The sequence below is a fragment of the Nerophis lumbriciformis genome, linkage group LG09 (assembly GCF_033978685.3).
Source record: "Nerophis lumbriciformis linkage group LG09, RoL_Nlum_v2.1, whole genome shotgun sequence".
NCBI classification, from domain to species: domain Eukaryota; kingdom Metazoa; phylum Chordata; class Actinopteri; order Syngnathiformes; family Syngnathidae; genus Nerophis; species Nerophis lumbriciformis.
In genome coordinates, this window is record NC_084556.2 from 16,735,810 (window position 1) to 16,752,500 (window position 16,691).

The 16,691-nt window shown below is 40.1% G+C and overlaps 1 protein-coding gene across 3 annotated transcripts in view; it reads left to right on the forward strand.

The window, feature by feature from the left end:
- Positions 1–16,691, forward strand: part of slc7a1a (solute carrier family 7 member 1a) — a 51,857-nt gene that overhangs the window by 34,868 nt on the left and 298 nt on the right. For all 3 annotated transcript variants that reach the window (XM_061962492.2, XM_061962491.2, XM_061962493.2), the window contains 6 exons: positions 3,334–3,470; positions 5,427–5,529; positions 5,837–6,030; positions 9,099–9,250; positions 9,333–9,441; positions 13,085–16,691. The exon at positions 13,085–16,691 is cut by the window's right edge and continues 298 nt beyond it. In XM_061962492.2, coding sequence (XP_061818476.1) covers positions 3,334–3,470; positions 5,427–5,529; positions 5,837–6,030; positions 9,099–9,250; positions 9,333–9,441; positions 13,085–13,263 — 874 coding nt within the window. In that variant the 3' untranslated portion in view covers positions 13,264–16,691. The remainder of the gene's footprint in view (positions 1–3,333; positions 3,471–5,426; positions 5,530–5,836; positions 6,031–9,098; positions 9,251–9,332; positions 9,442–13,084) is intronic.

The following is a 16,691-nucleotide window of genomic DNA, read 5'->3' on the forward strand; positions in this document are numbered from 1 at the left end:
CTATTTCTGTACTTGTGTTAAGACTGTCTTGTCTGATCCCCACAAGCTGTGTCTTCAGTAGTTTTTGTTGGCAGCAGCTTTGCACATGCTTATGCTGCACGGACCTCGCAAAGTGTTGTTTTCTTAGATGATTGGAACTCTTAAGCTAGAATCACGCTGCGGGTGATGTGGCCTGTGTGTGTGTATGTGTGGCAGGACAGCGGAATGCCGAGAGATACGGCTCAAAGAGAAACAACGACAACACAACACCTGTTTGTGTTGTGTTGTGTTTGCTCGTTTCTCGTGTTATCTTTTAACCTGCCTATTGTACAGCACTTTGGCTACCCCTGTGGTAAATTTTAAATGTGCTTTATAAATAAAGTTGATTTGATTTGATTTGACAAGGTGGAAAGAGAGCAAAGGCCCAAAAAAGACGAGAGAGAAGTTTTGCGATCATTTAAAAGTGAAAAATAAACATTGTAGAAAAATGTTTGCACTGTCAAACGGAGCTGGCATTTCATTGGTAATGCAGCATGTTACCAGAAAATATCCTTAATACTTACGAGCAGCAAAAAAAGCATAAATAAAGTAAAAGTCTATTTTGATAGCTAACGCCATCTTAAATGCTTGACTTGTATAACAAATGTTTATTCAAACAAATAGGGTCATATGAAGATATCTTAGCATGTTAATAATGCTACCAAGTTGTTTGTCAAAAAATCCAACACCACTCCTCCAATTAATATCGTGTGTGTATATGTGTGTGAGTGTGTGTGTGCTAAATTGTTAAATACATTGTCACTCAATGTATAATACTTTAGTTTGGTTCTTTTTTTATTATCTATTAGCGGTACTTGCTGTTCGGCTTAACAGGTTTTTTTCACTGTTTTTTTTAAAGTAATATATAGTCACATGACCCCATTGTAAAACTACACTTTGAATGTTACGTGCGTTTATAAGAAAAAAAAAGAAAGGTGATTAAAATTTGCATTGAGGTTAGAATTTGTGCTTTATTTATCACTTAAATTCATTGTTCATCTAAAATAACTGATAGCTGCAGCCCAAGATGACTAAAATGCAAAATATGTATTGTGCAACACAACAGGAGCAGAACCAATGTTGTAAGGACTGAACCACAGCATCTGTGGCAACCAACATTTTAAAGGGGAACATTATCACAATTTCAGAAGGGTTAAAACCATTAAAAATCAGTTCCCAGTGGTTTATTTTATTTTTCGAAGTTTTTTTCAAAATTTTACCCATCACGCAATATCCCTAAAAAAAGCTTCAAAGTGCCTGATTTTAACCATCGTTATATACACCCGTCCATTTTCCTGTGCCAATACAAACAAACATGGCGCATAGAACAGCAAGGTATAGCGACATTAGCTCGGATTCAGACTCGGATTTCAGCGGCTTAAGCGATTCAACAGATTACGCATGTATTGAAACGGATGGTAATAGTGTGGAGGCAGGTAGCGAAAACGAAATTGAAGAAGAAACTGAAGCTATTGAGCCATATCGGTTTGAACCGTATGCAAGCGAAAACGACACGACAGCCAGCAACACGGGAGAAAGCGAGGACGAATTTGGCGATCGCCTTCTAACCAACGATTGGTATGTGTTTGTTTGGCATTAAAGGAAACTAACAACTATGAACTAGGTTTACAGCATATGAAATACATTTGGCAACAACATGCACTTTGATAGTGCAGACAGCCCAGTTTTCATCAATTAATATATTCTGTAGACATACCCTCATCCGCTCTCTTTTACTGAAAGCTGATCTGTCCAGTCCAGTTGGAAATGCATCTGCTTTGAGTGTCGCAGGATATCCACACATTCTTGCCATCTCTGTCGTAGCATAGCTTTCGTCGGTAAAGTGTGCGGAACAAACGTCCAATTTCTTGCCACTTTCGCATCTTTGGGCCACTGGTGCAACTTGAATCCGTCCCTGTTCGTGTTGTTACACCCTCCGACAACACACCGACGAGGCATGATGTCTCTAAGGTACGGAAAACAGTCGAAAAAACGGAAAATCACAGAGCTGATTTGACTCTGTGTTTGTAATGTGTTTGAGAAAATGGCAGATTGCTTCCCGATGTGATGTCATGTTGTGACGTCATCGCTCCGAGAGCGAATAATAGAAAGGCGTTTAATTCGCCAAAATTCACCCATTTAGAGTCCGGAAATCGGTTAAAAAAATATATGGTCTTTTTTCTGCAACATCAAGGTATATATTGACGCTTACATAGGTCTGGTGATAATGTTCCCCTTTAAAGCACATGCAGAAGAAGATAGTTATGTGATAGTACTTAAATGCAACTACTTCCATCTTGTAGAGTTAATAACAACTACATCAGAAGGTTGCCTCCAGCCATAAGTGTTTATACTACCCAGCAGTTATTTACTTTCTAGACCCCACTACAATTGAATACAGGCATTCACTGGTTTACAGTATGCTGTATAATAAACAACTGTAGAATGCCCTGTGGGATACTTTGTGGTTATCTACAACCATGCATTTCTAGCTGTAGTAACATCCTTTGTCATGGGTGAAATGTACCCAAACAAATGGAAGGTTGCTGTTCAACTTCCACTGTAATTTTCTTTTATGACTGTAGCTATGACTTATAGTGCCAACACAGGTCATCACAAGTACTGCAATAGTTGAAAAAGAGTGAAGTGTTAGAATTGCATGCCACTGTGTCATCTTCACCTAACTGTGTTACGTTGTGTAAATGAATGCCATGTTCTATTCCTCTCGTCCGCGCGCTGCCTTCTCACCGGGTGTGTGGATACTACATTTCTTCCTCTGGTCGCCTGCTGGGCGCTATGTTTCCTATGCTTCGTGTCAACTGGGCTATGGCTGCCGACGGGTTGCTTTTCAACTTCTTGGCCACGATCAGCCCGCGCACCAAAACCCCGCTAACTGCAACCCTCACCTGTGGCATAGGGGCAGGTGAGACACTAACATGCATGTTTTTTTTTTTTTTTTTTTTTTTGCTGCTGGGGGGCTGAGTGATGATGCAGGGTCATACATTAAGAATTTTGAAGAACCCTGACAGAAATCAGTACCAAACGCACAAAAAGACAGTTACTAATATTATAACTAAATGCAGGGCATTAGTATTATAGATATATTTGTGAAAGTAGTTCTTATTGTAGCAAAGTCCACCATCATGCCTCTGCTGCTCCAACGCAGTCTTGCATCCTTTTGCTTCTTTCCGGCAAAACTCTTAACTCGCTATTTGTTTCCACTAATTATTTCCTTTTTGTCCCCTACTCTCTCAATTTTCCACACCCCCTGTTCTCATGCCTGTCTGTTGTTTACCTCCACCCACGCCACCCCAGCCTGTTGGGTTCCATGTTCCCCCTGCCTCGTATCATCTTTGCCATGGCTCGAGATGGCCTACTCTTCTCCTTCTTGGCCTGCGTCAGCGAGAGGAAATCCCCCGTTAAAGCCACAATGACTGCCGGGGTTCTGTCTGGTAAGATGATTCCGGGACGCGTGTGTTGTTTTGGAGATAGATGAATGCTTGTTTTCTTCTATAAGTGTGTAGCAGAAATATTAGGCCACATTTTTGGCCCCAGGAAGATTTTCTCAGGAAGCTTTTTGTCTCTCTGCCAAAAATATCTGTGACCTTCAGGAGACACGTGACTTCTAGGCATGGATTGTGTAAATATTGTATTGCACAAGACCAAACCTTCTAAAAGGTTTATGGAGCGTCAAAACACAATGCTTCTGGAGTTGACGTCTAATCGTGCAATTTGCATAATTAGCCACATAGGTTAGTTATGACACATGTATTTTTTAATGGAGGAAAAAAAAAACCAACAACAAATACCGTATGTTCAGAAATGCAAATTAACTTTCTTTGGTCGCTTCTTTTTGGGTTTTGGTTTAATATCACAAACAGGAAAGAGCCGCTGCTTATTGGGAATAGCAATATGTGCTTCCATGTTAGTCTCCAATTGTGTCTAATAATACCAGAAAAAACGCTAAATCTTCCTTGCAATATATTATTTGGTATAAAAATTATAAAAATGTTTCAAAACAAGTTGCTGACATATGACGTACATGTAAGCAAAAATCTTTTGTATGTATATATTTTTTTAATTATATGATTGAAAATAAATATTCGATTTATAATTGCAATAAATAGGTATTGTGATTAGGATGTAAATTAATTTTTGAGCACCCCTACAACATTTTGCAAAGTTAGCAACACTGATCCCTCCTGCTATGTCTTCTTATTCTCTGGCAGACCAGAGGTGTTATGAAGCTGCGTTACAGTGCCAACTATTGTATGAAGCTGTAACAACAAGCTACATCCACAGACAGTCCCATTATAATTTGTTTATGAGCAAGGGCGATAGATAAACAAAGCAATTCAATTAGCCACAAAGTCAAGAGAGTAAAGGCACATAACTTGCTCAAGCCCAAATAAATGACGCACAGAGTGGGTGCTGACCAATAGGGGATAGAAGGACCGTCTGGTTTGCTAAAACTAGTTGTGTGTCCTTAGGGCAGTTCTACTCAAATAGTGGGGCCAGGGGGCTGCGTGTGACCCTGGGGAACATGCTTTTTCGGTATCATGCTTCAAACCTCACTTCAGAAAGCTGTGGACTAGAAAACATGCTCATTGTAGCCATTTATCCTGGCTTCCTTATTTTGATTAAAAAGAAAATCAGGACAAATTGTTTTTTTCATTTTTGTTTTGTACGTTAAACTGTTTTATATATTGCGCTCCTGAGTCAATGTTGTTAATCAATTTAAATTTATTGATATTCATTTAGTTGATTTAATTGTATTTTTCCGTATCAAATGTTTCAATTCAGTCTAAAAACTTTCATAGTTTAAACATTTTTTAAATTATTTAAATTTTAAATAAGGATTTTTTTTTTCTAACTTTAGGCAAATTGATGCACTTTAAATATTTTCTGTTACAGACTAAAAACAATGTTAAAAGTTATTCTTTGTTGTAAGTTGATCTGTGTTTATTTTAGTTTTTGTTTTCTTTAATGTTATTAAGGATACAATGTTATGTAACGGTGTGCTAATAACAATTCAAATTTATAATTGTGTTTTCTTCTTCCTGGGGAGGGGGGGAGTAACAGAAAATAATTGAGGGGCACTGCCCTAGGGTGAAATAGGGACTGCACCCTGGCCTGGTTTCCGTTCAATGGCAGGGCTACAAATTAGGTATTGTGAGAATCGATCCCCCGTCAGCATAGGGAAACAACTTATTTAAACCATTCTACACTTTTATGGTCTCCTGTTCCCTATTGGACAACGCTACAGATCTCAGTGTGAACGTTAAGTATACCAGGACCAAAACATACTGTGTGTTATTTTCTGCTTTAGTCTGGACCATAGAACCAAATTACAAAACTACAAAAGCCGTTTGTAACGATTATTCTCCCCTCCTGTTCTCCACTTCAAGCAATCATGGCGTTTCTGTTTGACCTGAAAGACCTGGTGGACCTGATGTCCATAGGGACACTGCTGGCCTACACGTTAGTAGCTGCCTGTGTCCTGGTGCTAAGGTCAGTGCAAGAACTTTACATCCCCATGCAAGAATCAGCTTTATGTCAATGTCTTCAATGACACTTGTCACATGGACCATTTTAATAGACATTACATCAGCATGGTCACCACGCACGCTCTGCGATGTCTGCTCTCATTGAAACAAAGCCCTGCATTCATTTTGTAATTTCACACTTCATCATCTTCAATACTGCAGCGCAGATTATGACTGACATGGTGATTGGCAGTACTCGTAAGCAAGCGTATTTCACTGCGAGGTCCTGCAACAGTTTTCAGGTCTGCTTCGTGTGCATGTTTGATTGTCAGGTATCAGCCTGAGCTGCCCGGTGGAGCGTATCAGATGGCCAATACCCAGGAGGAGATGGAGCCAAGCAATGGCAGTATGGGCATCCTACCCGGTGTGGAGGAGAGGTTCAGCTTGAACACCTTGCTCTTCCCAGACAGCCTGGAGCCAACCTCCCTTTCAGGCTCCTCGGTCAACATCTGCGCCTCTGTACTGGGTATGTGACCGCGTCTGATTTAGAATCATGCAAAATGGACTCATGCCACCCCGTCTGTTCAGAGACGTCTGGGATGTCATCGCCCCCCACGTCCAGGAAATAATTAACAGCAGTCTTGCTTCAGGGACTGTCCCAAATTATTTTGAGCACGCTTTTGTGGAACCTCTGCTAAAGAAGCCAAACTTAGATCCTTCTATTTAATGACATTTTACACCCATTTCGTAGCTTCCTTTTATTCCAAAGATTTTAGAGAAAGCTGTGCTTTTACAATTAGTCTTATCTTGATTTGCACGCTATACTCCATGTTTTTTAGTCTGGTTTTAAAACCTTTCATTGCACTGAATCTGAACTTTTAAGGGTTTTCAACGACCTTTTAATATCCACTGATTCTGGTGATTGTACCATTTTAATTATTTTAGATCTAACTGCTGCATTCGACAAAGTGGATCACACTACTCTCATTAGTCACTAAGAACAATGTCTGGGTTTAAGAGGCACCCCTTTGAAATGGTTCAAGTCATATCTGACAAACAGAACTTTTAAGATCCAAATTCGGCTTCAGCCTCTCCTCCTTTGTCCTGTGGTGTCCCTCAGGGCTCGATCCGAGGACCAATTCTGTTTTCAGTGTAGATCTTGCCCATGCAACACATTAAAAAATAAATATACTGTCGTGGTCAAAAGTTTACATACACTTGTAAAGAACATAATGTCATGGCTGTCTTGAGTTTCCAATCATTTCTACAACTCTTTTTTTGTTGTGATAGAGTGATTGGAGCACGTAGTTGTTGGTCACAAAAAACATTCATGAAGTTTGGTTCTTTTATGAATTTATTATGGGTCTACTGAAAATGTGACCAAATCTACTGGGTCAAAAGTATACATACAGCAATGTTAATATTTGGTTACATGTCCCTTGGCAAGTTTCTCTGCATTAAGGCACTTTTGGTAGCCATTCACAAGCTTCTGGTGGAATTTTTGACCACTCCTAATGACAAAATTGGTGCAGTTCTGCTAAATTTGTTGGTTTTCTGACATGGACTTGTTTCTTCAGCATTGTCCACATGTTCTCAATGAGGTTTAAGTCAGGACTTTGGGAAGGCCAATTCTAGCCTGATTTAGCCATTCCTTTACCACTTTTGACATGTGTTTGGGGTCATTGTCCTGTTGAAACACCCACTGTGCCCAAGACCTAATCTCCGGGCTGATGATTTTAGGTTGTCTTGAAGAATTTGGAGGTAATCTTCCTTTTTCATTGTCCCATTTACTCTCTGTAAATCACCAGTTCCATTGGCAGCAAAACAGGCTCAGAGCATAATACTACCACCACCATGCTTGACGGTAGGCCTGGTGTTCCTGGGATTAAAGGCCTCACTTTTTCTCCTCCAAACATATTGCTGGTTCCTTTGACTTTCCCATTGTCGCGTTTGTAACCGAGTCTGATGACTGCATCACATGAGCCCTATTTAAATGGGCTCAGAGAAGTCAACAGGTGTTGTCAATCATAATCACTCACATGAAGTTAAGAGTCCATGCCATGAAGCTAACTTGATTTGATTGTAACTTTCTACATCCCCAAAATTGATAATGTATGTTGCTGTATATATACTTTTGACCCAGCAGATTTGGTCACATGTTCAGTAGACCCATAATAAATTCATAAAAGAACCAAACTTCATGAATGTTTTTTGTGACAAACAAGTGTGTGCTCCAATCACTCTATCACAAAAAAATAAGAGTTGTAGAAATTATTGGAAACGCAAGACAGCCATGACATTATGTTCTTTAGTGTATGTAAACTTTTGACCACGACTGTATATCGTATCATCTTTATGCTGATTATACGTAAATTTACGTTCCTCTAAAAAAGAAAAGTGACAAAGTTGAAAATCACTTTTAAATTGTCTTGAGGACGGTTGGCATGGTTGGCGGTAAACTTTCTAAACTTGAATGAGAACAAGACGGAAATCATTTTATTTGACTCAAAAGTAAACCACAATGCCCACTCAAGTGACCTGGACCCCCTGATGCCTTATTTTAAACCCACAGTTACAAATCTTGGTACTAAATTCAACAATGATTTTAAATTAGAACAGCAGATTAACTCTGTTGTACGTTGCAGTTTTTATCATTTTGGACTTTTTACAAAAATTAGATCAGTTTTATCTTTTAACGAGCAGGCAATCCATGCTTTTATTCCATCACGTTTGGACTACTGTAACTTCCTCTATGCTGGCATGAACCAGGCCTCAATCGCTCGATTGCAGCTAGTCCAAAATGCTGCTGCTCGCCTTTTAACTGGCACTAAAAAAACATGAGCACATTACCCCCATTTTAGCATCCCTTCACTGGCTCCCAGGTCATTTTAGAACTTATTTTAAAATGTTTGGCACTCAGCATCAAGAGTTGCAATTGGGGTTTAAATTACCAAAATGATTCCCGAGCTCGGCCACCGCTGCTGCTCACTGCTCCCCTCACCTCCAAGGGGGTGAACATGGGGATGGGTCAAATGCAGAGGATAATTTCGCCACACCTAGTGTGTGTATGACTATCGTTGGGACTTTAACTTTAACTTTAAAATGTTATTGTTTGTTTTTTAATCTCTTAACGAATTAGTGCCACCATATATGTCAGACGTTTTAGATCAGCTGATCAGTTTCTTCTTGTCGTCCCAAAAACCCATTTCAAATCCAGAGGGGATCGTGCATTTTCATCTGTGGCTCCAAAACTTTGGAACAATATCCCTTTTGCTATTCGGACGGCTCCCTCTTCAATGAGTTTTAAATCACGTCTTAAAACATATTTTTACTCCTTGACTTTTAAACCAGCATGAGAGTTGTGAGATTTTAGTCTATTTTCTTTTCTTTTATGTATTTATTCTCTTTACAGTTAAATGTTTTATACAATTGATTCTCCTTAGTTGTATTCTGCTTCTAAATGTATGTTTTAAATACTGTGCAGCACTTTGTAAAACTTTTTATTTTTTATTTTTTAAATGTGCTATATAAATAAAGTTGATTACTTTGGAAAATGGAAAATATTTAGAACTGTGTTGTTCTTGGTACATTCAGGCCTGCTCATATTGGTGTTCAGCGCACTGGCAGTCCAGGGAGGCAGCGCTCTGTGGAACCTTGTAGTCCTCAGCCTCATCTTCATTATCTGCCTCGTCCTTGTTTTTGTCATCTGGAGGCAGCCCGAGAGCAAAACAAAGCTCTCGTTCAAGGTTTGAATCCTGGTTTGACCCGTCACACAAACCCACTGAAAGGACTTCCACTTAATTTCTTCCTGTTCTTCTCCTTTTGTAGGTTCCACTGTTGCCCTTCCTTCCGGTGATCAGCATGTTCATCAACGTCTACCTGATGATGCAGCTGGACCAAGGCACTTGGATACGTTTTGCCATCTGGATGCTTTTAGGTAAATGGCTGACTTGCAGATGCAAATGTTAGCGTTAACAAGTAAGGACAGGTACTGTATTTTTCGGAGTATAAGTCGCACCGGCCGAAAATGCATAATAAAGAAGGAAAAAAACATATATAAGTCGCACTGGAGTATAAGTCGCATTTTTGGGGGATATTTATTGCCCGAATGCAGCTGAGATAGGCTCCAGAGACCCCAAAAGGGAAAAGCAGTAGAAAATGGATGGATGGATGGATAGAAAACCCAACACCAAGAATAGACATTTGAAAGGCAATTTAAAATAAATAAAGAATAGTGAACAACAGGCTGAATAAGTGTACGTTATATAAGGCATAAATAACCAACTGAGAACGTGCCTGGTATGTTAACGTAACATATTATGGTAAGAGTCATTCCAATAACTATAACATATAGAACATGCTATACGTTTACCAAACAATCTGTCACTCCTAATCGCTAAATCCCATGAAATCTTATACGTCTAGTCTCTTACGTGAATGAGCTAAATAATATTATTTGATATTTTACGGTAATGTGTTAATAATTTCACACATAAGTCGCACCCCCAGCCAAACTATGAAAAAAACTGTGACTTATAGTCCGAAAAATACGGTATATAAATAGTTAATGTTAGAGTAGGGTGTTGCCTAAACGGGCTGCAGTAGAAATTGTAAGCGGGAGGGATTGGTACAGTGGAACCTCGATTTACAAACTGCTCTATTTGCCAACTTTTCCATTTACAAACTTCTGGATTGGCCCAAGCATGCCTCTGTGTGCGGACCATGTCTTTGTGTACAAACGTTTCATTCAGTCTTTCGCTATGGCACGGCCGCTCTACCAACCTAGCCACGCCACCCCCAATGTGCGTGTCTTTTGCCCTTTGGACTAGTTTTGTCCATTCTGCTAACTCAAGACTAGCGTGGACAAAAGGAGGGAATCTCTGTGGATTACAAAAAAAGACTATTTGCGAGGAGCACTGTACATTAACGGCGTTCGCAAGTGTGATTGATGACGATCAACGAAACAGCCTCTGTGACCGTGCCACGACAAGTTTTAATGGTGAAGAATGACTTTTCTGGGAAAACATGCCAGAGCAGATTTCTTGCACAGGGAGGACAGGATAGGACAGACACAGCTTTAGGCAACAAAAGGGCCCCCGTCTTGCTCTCTTCCTGTGCATGTCTGCTTCTTTCATTCAGCTCCTTGTTGATGAGGGTAGATTTTACATTAATAAATGTTTTTTATTGTAGCAGTATGGTTGTTAGAGTTCAGGATTTCTGATCGTTTGGTAGGCCACCATAGTAGCTTCTGTGTGTGCGTGCTTGCAAAGCAGCTCATACAGCACAGTTATGCTTGTGTTTTTACAAACTTAAGTGCACATTTTGAAAGTCTTTGCAGTTAGCAATATTCTTGCACACAACGTACACTTACTAATCGATAATGTAGTGAACGCACTCATAAACAACATAACATAGTGCACAAATAACTCTTGTTTAGTTTAAAGAGTTGTCTAAGCAAACAAGTTTGTTTACCTTTTTCAGATGACAATGCTGATCTCTTTTTTTGGTACAATGCGACCTGAGCTTGTGTGATTACTTACAGATGTCCAACGTTCTCCAGGAAGCAAAATTAATTAATATTCAGTCTGTAGTTGCAAGTTGATGCTCTTGTTTGTGTAGTACAGTTGGTTTATCCTTGCTGTTAATGTGCCTCTCCAAGGTATTGTACGACAGATCAGCTGTGGTGATGTTAATGCCATCTTCTTGCAGGACTTGGTCTTCACAGATGTTAGATGTCCTACATGGGGTGGCTGTCCTATTTAGCAAAGGCATATGTTTAACTTAACTGTGCTACTTTTGTTGACAATATTGAATCAGTAAACTTTGCCATTCCTGCTTGCTAAGGACGATGACTGCTGCTTACGTTCACCTCAGATTCTCCAAGACATAAAAAAAGTCTCCAAGACTCAAAAAAGTCTCCAATATACCTAAAAACAATCATTAGATTAGTAGCTGTTTACAAAAGAAGTCGTTAAGAGGATTGACAACACAGTCAGCGCCATCCTCGAGTACATGTTTCGCTTTAAGATGGTATTCCCAACTTGATGTGCGCCGATGATAAAAATGTTTGTCGCTGCAAAACCAAGAAGTGTTACCCTAAGTTATTTTTTGAAGATAAATTGGCCGCCTCTCATCGCGATCACAGACTGTCACAAATGTCATAAATGTTAAGCCTCAACCAGGAAGTGATTAATCTTCATTCTTTTTTGATAACGCTATAATATTTTTTTATTAATCACGTGCGTTGACGGCCCTAAATTATTATTAACCTATGGGAGTGGCTCCACACTGTATGGAGACACATAATTAGCTGCTAGCTTGTCAGCCGGGGGACTACAAATAAATACAGTGCCAGCCAGAGGGGATCGGCGTGGCGCAGTGGGAGAGTGGCCGTGTGCAACCCGAGGGTCCCTGGTTCAATCCCCACCTAGTACCAACCTCGTCATGTCCGTTGTGTCCTGAGCAAGACACTTCACCCTTGCTCCTGATGGGTGCTGGTTAGCGCCTTGCATGGCAGCTCCCTCCATCAGTGTGTGAATGTGTGTGTGAATGGGTAAATGTGGAAGTAGTGTCAAAGCGCTTTGAGTACCTTGAAGGTAGAAAAGCGCTATACAAGTACAACCCATTTATCATTTATCGGTGTTTGTGATCGGCATAATTAATTGAACTGAATTTGGCAATGGCGATCACATACTTTTTTTGTGAAAACGTGTCAATACTGGCATATTTATTAAGGGTGTGGGAAAAAATCGATTCAAATTCAAATCGCGATTCTCACGTTGTGCGATTCAGTATCGATTCTCATTTTACAAAAAGCGATTTTTTAATTGTTTTTTTTAATTAATCAATCAAACAAAACAATACACAGCAGTACCATAACAATGCAATCCAATTCCAAAACCAAACCCGACCCAACAACAATAAACAGAGCAATTGAGAGGAGACACAAACATGACACAGAACAAACCAAAAGTAGTGAAACAAAAATGAATATTATCAACAACAGTATCAATATTAGTTACAATTTCAACATAGCAGTGATTAAAGATCCCTCATTGACATTATCATTAGACATTTATAAAAAAATAAATAAAAAATAAAAATAAAAAAGAACAATAGTGTCACAGTGGCTTACACTTGCATCGCATCTCATAAGCTTGACACCACACTGTGTCCAATATTTTCACAAAGGTAAAATAAGTCATATTTTTGGTTCATTTAATAGTTAAAACAAATTTACATTATTGCAATCAGTTGATAAAACATTGTCCTTTAGAATTATAAAAGCTTTTTACAAAAATCTACTACTCTGCTTGCATGTCAGCAGACTGGGGTAGATCCTGCTGAAACCCTATGTATTGAATGAATAGAGAATCCTTTTGAATCGGAAAAATATTGTTTTTGAATCGAGAATCGTGTTGAATCGGGGGGAGAAAAAAAAATTGATTTATAATTGAATCGTGACCCCAAGAATCGATATTGAATCGAATCATGGGACACCCAAAGATTCGCAGCCCTAATATTTATTATTGGTTTGTGTGCATTGACGATGATGCCAATCTGTTTCTTACTTTCCTCAGGTTTTGTGATCTACTTCAGCTACGGCATCCACCACAGCGTAGAAGCGACGACGGCCCGCTCGTCCCCCGACATGGAGATGGACAGCTACAAGCGCGACCACGATTCCATCACACCGGAGAAGGAGGCCTTCCTTCACAACGACATCGAGGTCAGGGAGGACGACGACAGAGACTTGTAGGGACGCGACAACCCCGTGTATCTTCCAGCCCCCTCGCTGCCGTGACTCCCTCAAGAGCGGACATTACCAGCGGTCAAACACAGGACTATTCAAATCACTCGGCTGCCGTGCCGAGTGATTTGCATGAGGGTGCAGCTGTCTCGGTATGTATCTCGCTGCTGACCATATTTTTGAAACAACTTTGTATTGACATATTTCTACACATGCAATAACTCACCCGCCCGTTGAAGTTTATACGCTCAACAGCACGACATTCTCCTACTCTTATGTAAGCCGTGCTGAAATGTTCCGGGACTCCTGGCAGGACACTCCAACACAAATAGTTTGTCTGTGATGTTATTGCTGTCCTTCGCTTGGCAGAACAAACAGGGCCACAGTGCTGCACCTGTTGGGGCAGCACTGACTATACAACCCTTTCACACCTTCTCTGAAATGAAGATTTCAGATTTAACATCCGGTGGCACAAAGCCTGCAGAGGTGCCTAATTATCCGATAACAAGATGGCGTGTTGTAGTACGGAAGCGCACATTTTTCCACTTTGAGGGAGGGAAAATGAGGATTGTTTGGATATAAATGAGTATTAGGCATTGCGTGATCATTTCCACAGTGCTGGCTACTGTGTCTTTCAGCATCCATTGCTTATAAAAAATGTAATTTGTATATTTGCTTTTCTCCCTTTATAACTTTTATTATATCCTTCCTGTTTTTAAGGCTTCTCGGATTTTAAAGGGGAACATTATCACCAGACCTATGTAAGCGTCAATATATACCTTGATGTTGCAGAAAAAAGACCATATCTTTTTTTTAACCGATTTCCGAACTCTAAATGGGTGAATTTTGGCGAATTAAACGCCTTTCTATTATTCGCTCTCGGAGCGATTACGTCACAACGTGGCGTCACACCGGGAAGCAATCCGCCATTTTCTCAAACACCGAGTCAAATCAGCTGTTATTTTCCGTTTTTTCGACTGTTTTCCGTACCTTGGAGACATCATGCCTCGTCGGTGTGTTGTCGGAAGGTGTAACAACACGAACAGGGACTGATTCAAGTTGCACCAGTGGCCCAAAGATGCGAAAGTGGCAAGAAATTGGACGTTTGTTCCGCACACTTTACCGACGAAAGCTATGCTACGACAGAGATGGCAAGAATGTGTGGATATCCTGCGACACTCAAAGCAGATGCATTTCCAACGATAAAGTCAAAGAAATCTGCCGCCAGACCCCCATTGAATCTGCCGGAGTGTGTGAGCTACTCAGGGACAAAGGACCTCGGTAGCACGGCAAGCAATGGCGGCAGTTTGTTCCCGCAGACGAGCGAGCTAAACCCCCTGTCGACCCTAGCTTCCCTGGCCTGCTGACATCAACTCCAAAACTGGACAGATCAGCTTTCAGGAAAAGAGAGCGGATGAGGGTATGTCTACAGAATATATTAATTGATGAAAATTGGCCTGTCTGCACTCTCAAAGTGCATGTTGTTGCCAAATGTATTTCATATGCTGTAAACCTAGTTCATAGTTGTTAGTTTCCTTTAATGCCAAACAAACACATACCAATCGTTGGTTAGAAGGCGATCGCCGAATTCGTCCTCGCTTTCTCCCGTGTCGCTGGCTGTCGTGTCGTTTTCGTCGGTTTCGCTTGCATACGGTTCTAACCGATATGGCTCAATAGCTTCAGTTTCTTCTTCAATTTCGTTTTCGCTACCTGCCTCCACACTACAACCATCCGTTTCAATACATTCGTAATCTGTTGAATCGCTTAAGCCGCTGAAATCCGAGTCTGAATCCGAGCTAATGTCGCTATAGCTTGCTGTTCTTTCCGCCATGTTTGTTTGTGTTGGCTTCACTATGTGACGTCACAGGAAAATGGACGGGTGTTTATAACGATGGTTAAAATCAGGCACTTTGAAGCTTTTTTTAGGGATATTGCGTGATGGGTAAAATTTTGAAAAAAACTTCGAAAAATATAATAAGCCACTGGGAACTGATTTTTAATGGTTTTAACCATTCTGAAATTGTGATAATGTTCCCCTTTAAGGGAATTGGATCAACCACCTGTGATGTTTGTATGAGTTCATTATAAGCCAGAACTATTTATAAGTTCAGGTCTTATTTTTAAGACCAGGTATTTACTGTGTGGGTTTTTGGGCAGTCGTAGTACAACAAAAGTAGTGCGACCATATACAGAAGAATTACAAATATGTATATACAACTTTGTTTATATTCTGTTAAGTAAATTATTTGTAAATGTCTGTTTTTTTAATGCTTTGTGAATAATTTGTCCGTGGGTGATTCAGTCCTGGTAATGTGTTGCACAGTTACATATGTGTTACATACAGTGGGTCTGGGTTAGTTTTTGCCTCATCCCTCACTTACAGCGTGAGTGAAGAATGCCTAAAGAACGCGCTACCGACCTGATAAGTGGGAAAGAGAAAGAGATGATGCAGTACTATCTGCTCACAGATGCGACCTGCTGGTTGTTTGAGGCTGAGCACATTCCAGCTACGGTAGTCCTGGATCAGGGGTGTCAAACTCATTTCAGCTCAGGGGCCACATGGAGGAAAATCTATTCGCAGGTTGGCCGGGACTGGTAAAATCACGGCACGATAACTTCAAAATAAAGACAACTTCAGATTGTTTTCATTGTTTAAAAATCGACCAAGCACATTCTGAAAATGAACAAATCATAATATTTTTAGTTGTTTTTTTTAACACTTACATGTCGCGGCTAGTAGTATTACATCTTCATTTGTCCTTATTTATACTTTCTGAATAAATGATGTGATCATGTCCATCAGTCAAATAGGTGGAATTGAGCCTTGCACAGTTTTATATCAAATCAAATCAACTTTATTTATAAAGCACATTTAAAATTTACCAATGCTTGGTGCTAATTTTAAATGTATCAGATGAAATTAATAATAATATAAAAATCTAATTACAGGATATTATTATGTAATTTACTAATTTTCCTCAACTGATGTACTAACATAATGTGGCTTATCCTGTACATATGTAGCATCGTCTACAACATTTTTATACTTAGCAAACTCATATCGCGGGCCGGATAAAACCTGTTCGGCCGTACATTTGACACCCCTGATAGTCCCACTCCTTAATGGTTCAGTCACATGCAGGATTGTCAGATAAATGATGCAAAAATACAACCCTACCTACTGTATACAGTATTTATACAAGGTGTGTCAGAAAAGATCCAGGATTTGACTTACAGTATGAGGGTGAAAGATCCTGCAGTGTTTGCTGTGTTCACTGCGTGAGAAGAGGCGAGAGTCGTGGCAGGACAACTTGTGGCTGCTAATAACGCTGTGAGCGTTCGACAGTTCCTGGCCGAGGATAAAATCCCCGTGCTGGAGCAAACTTGACCTGGCTCCTTGGGATTTTTTTTTACCTTTTTCCAAGCTTAAAAAAGGT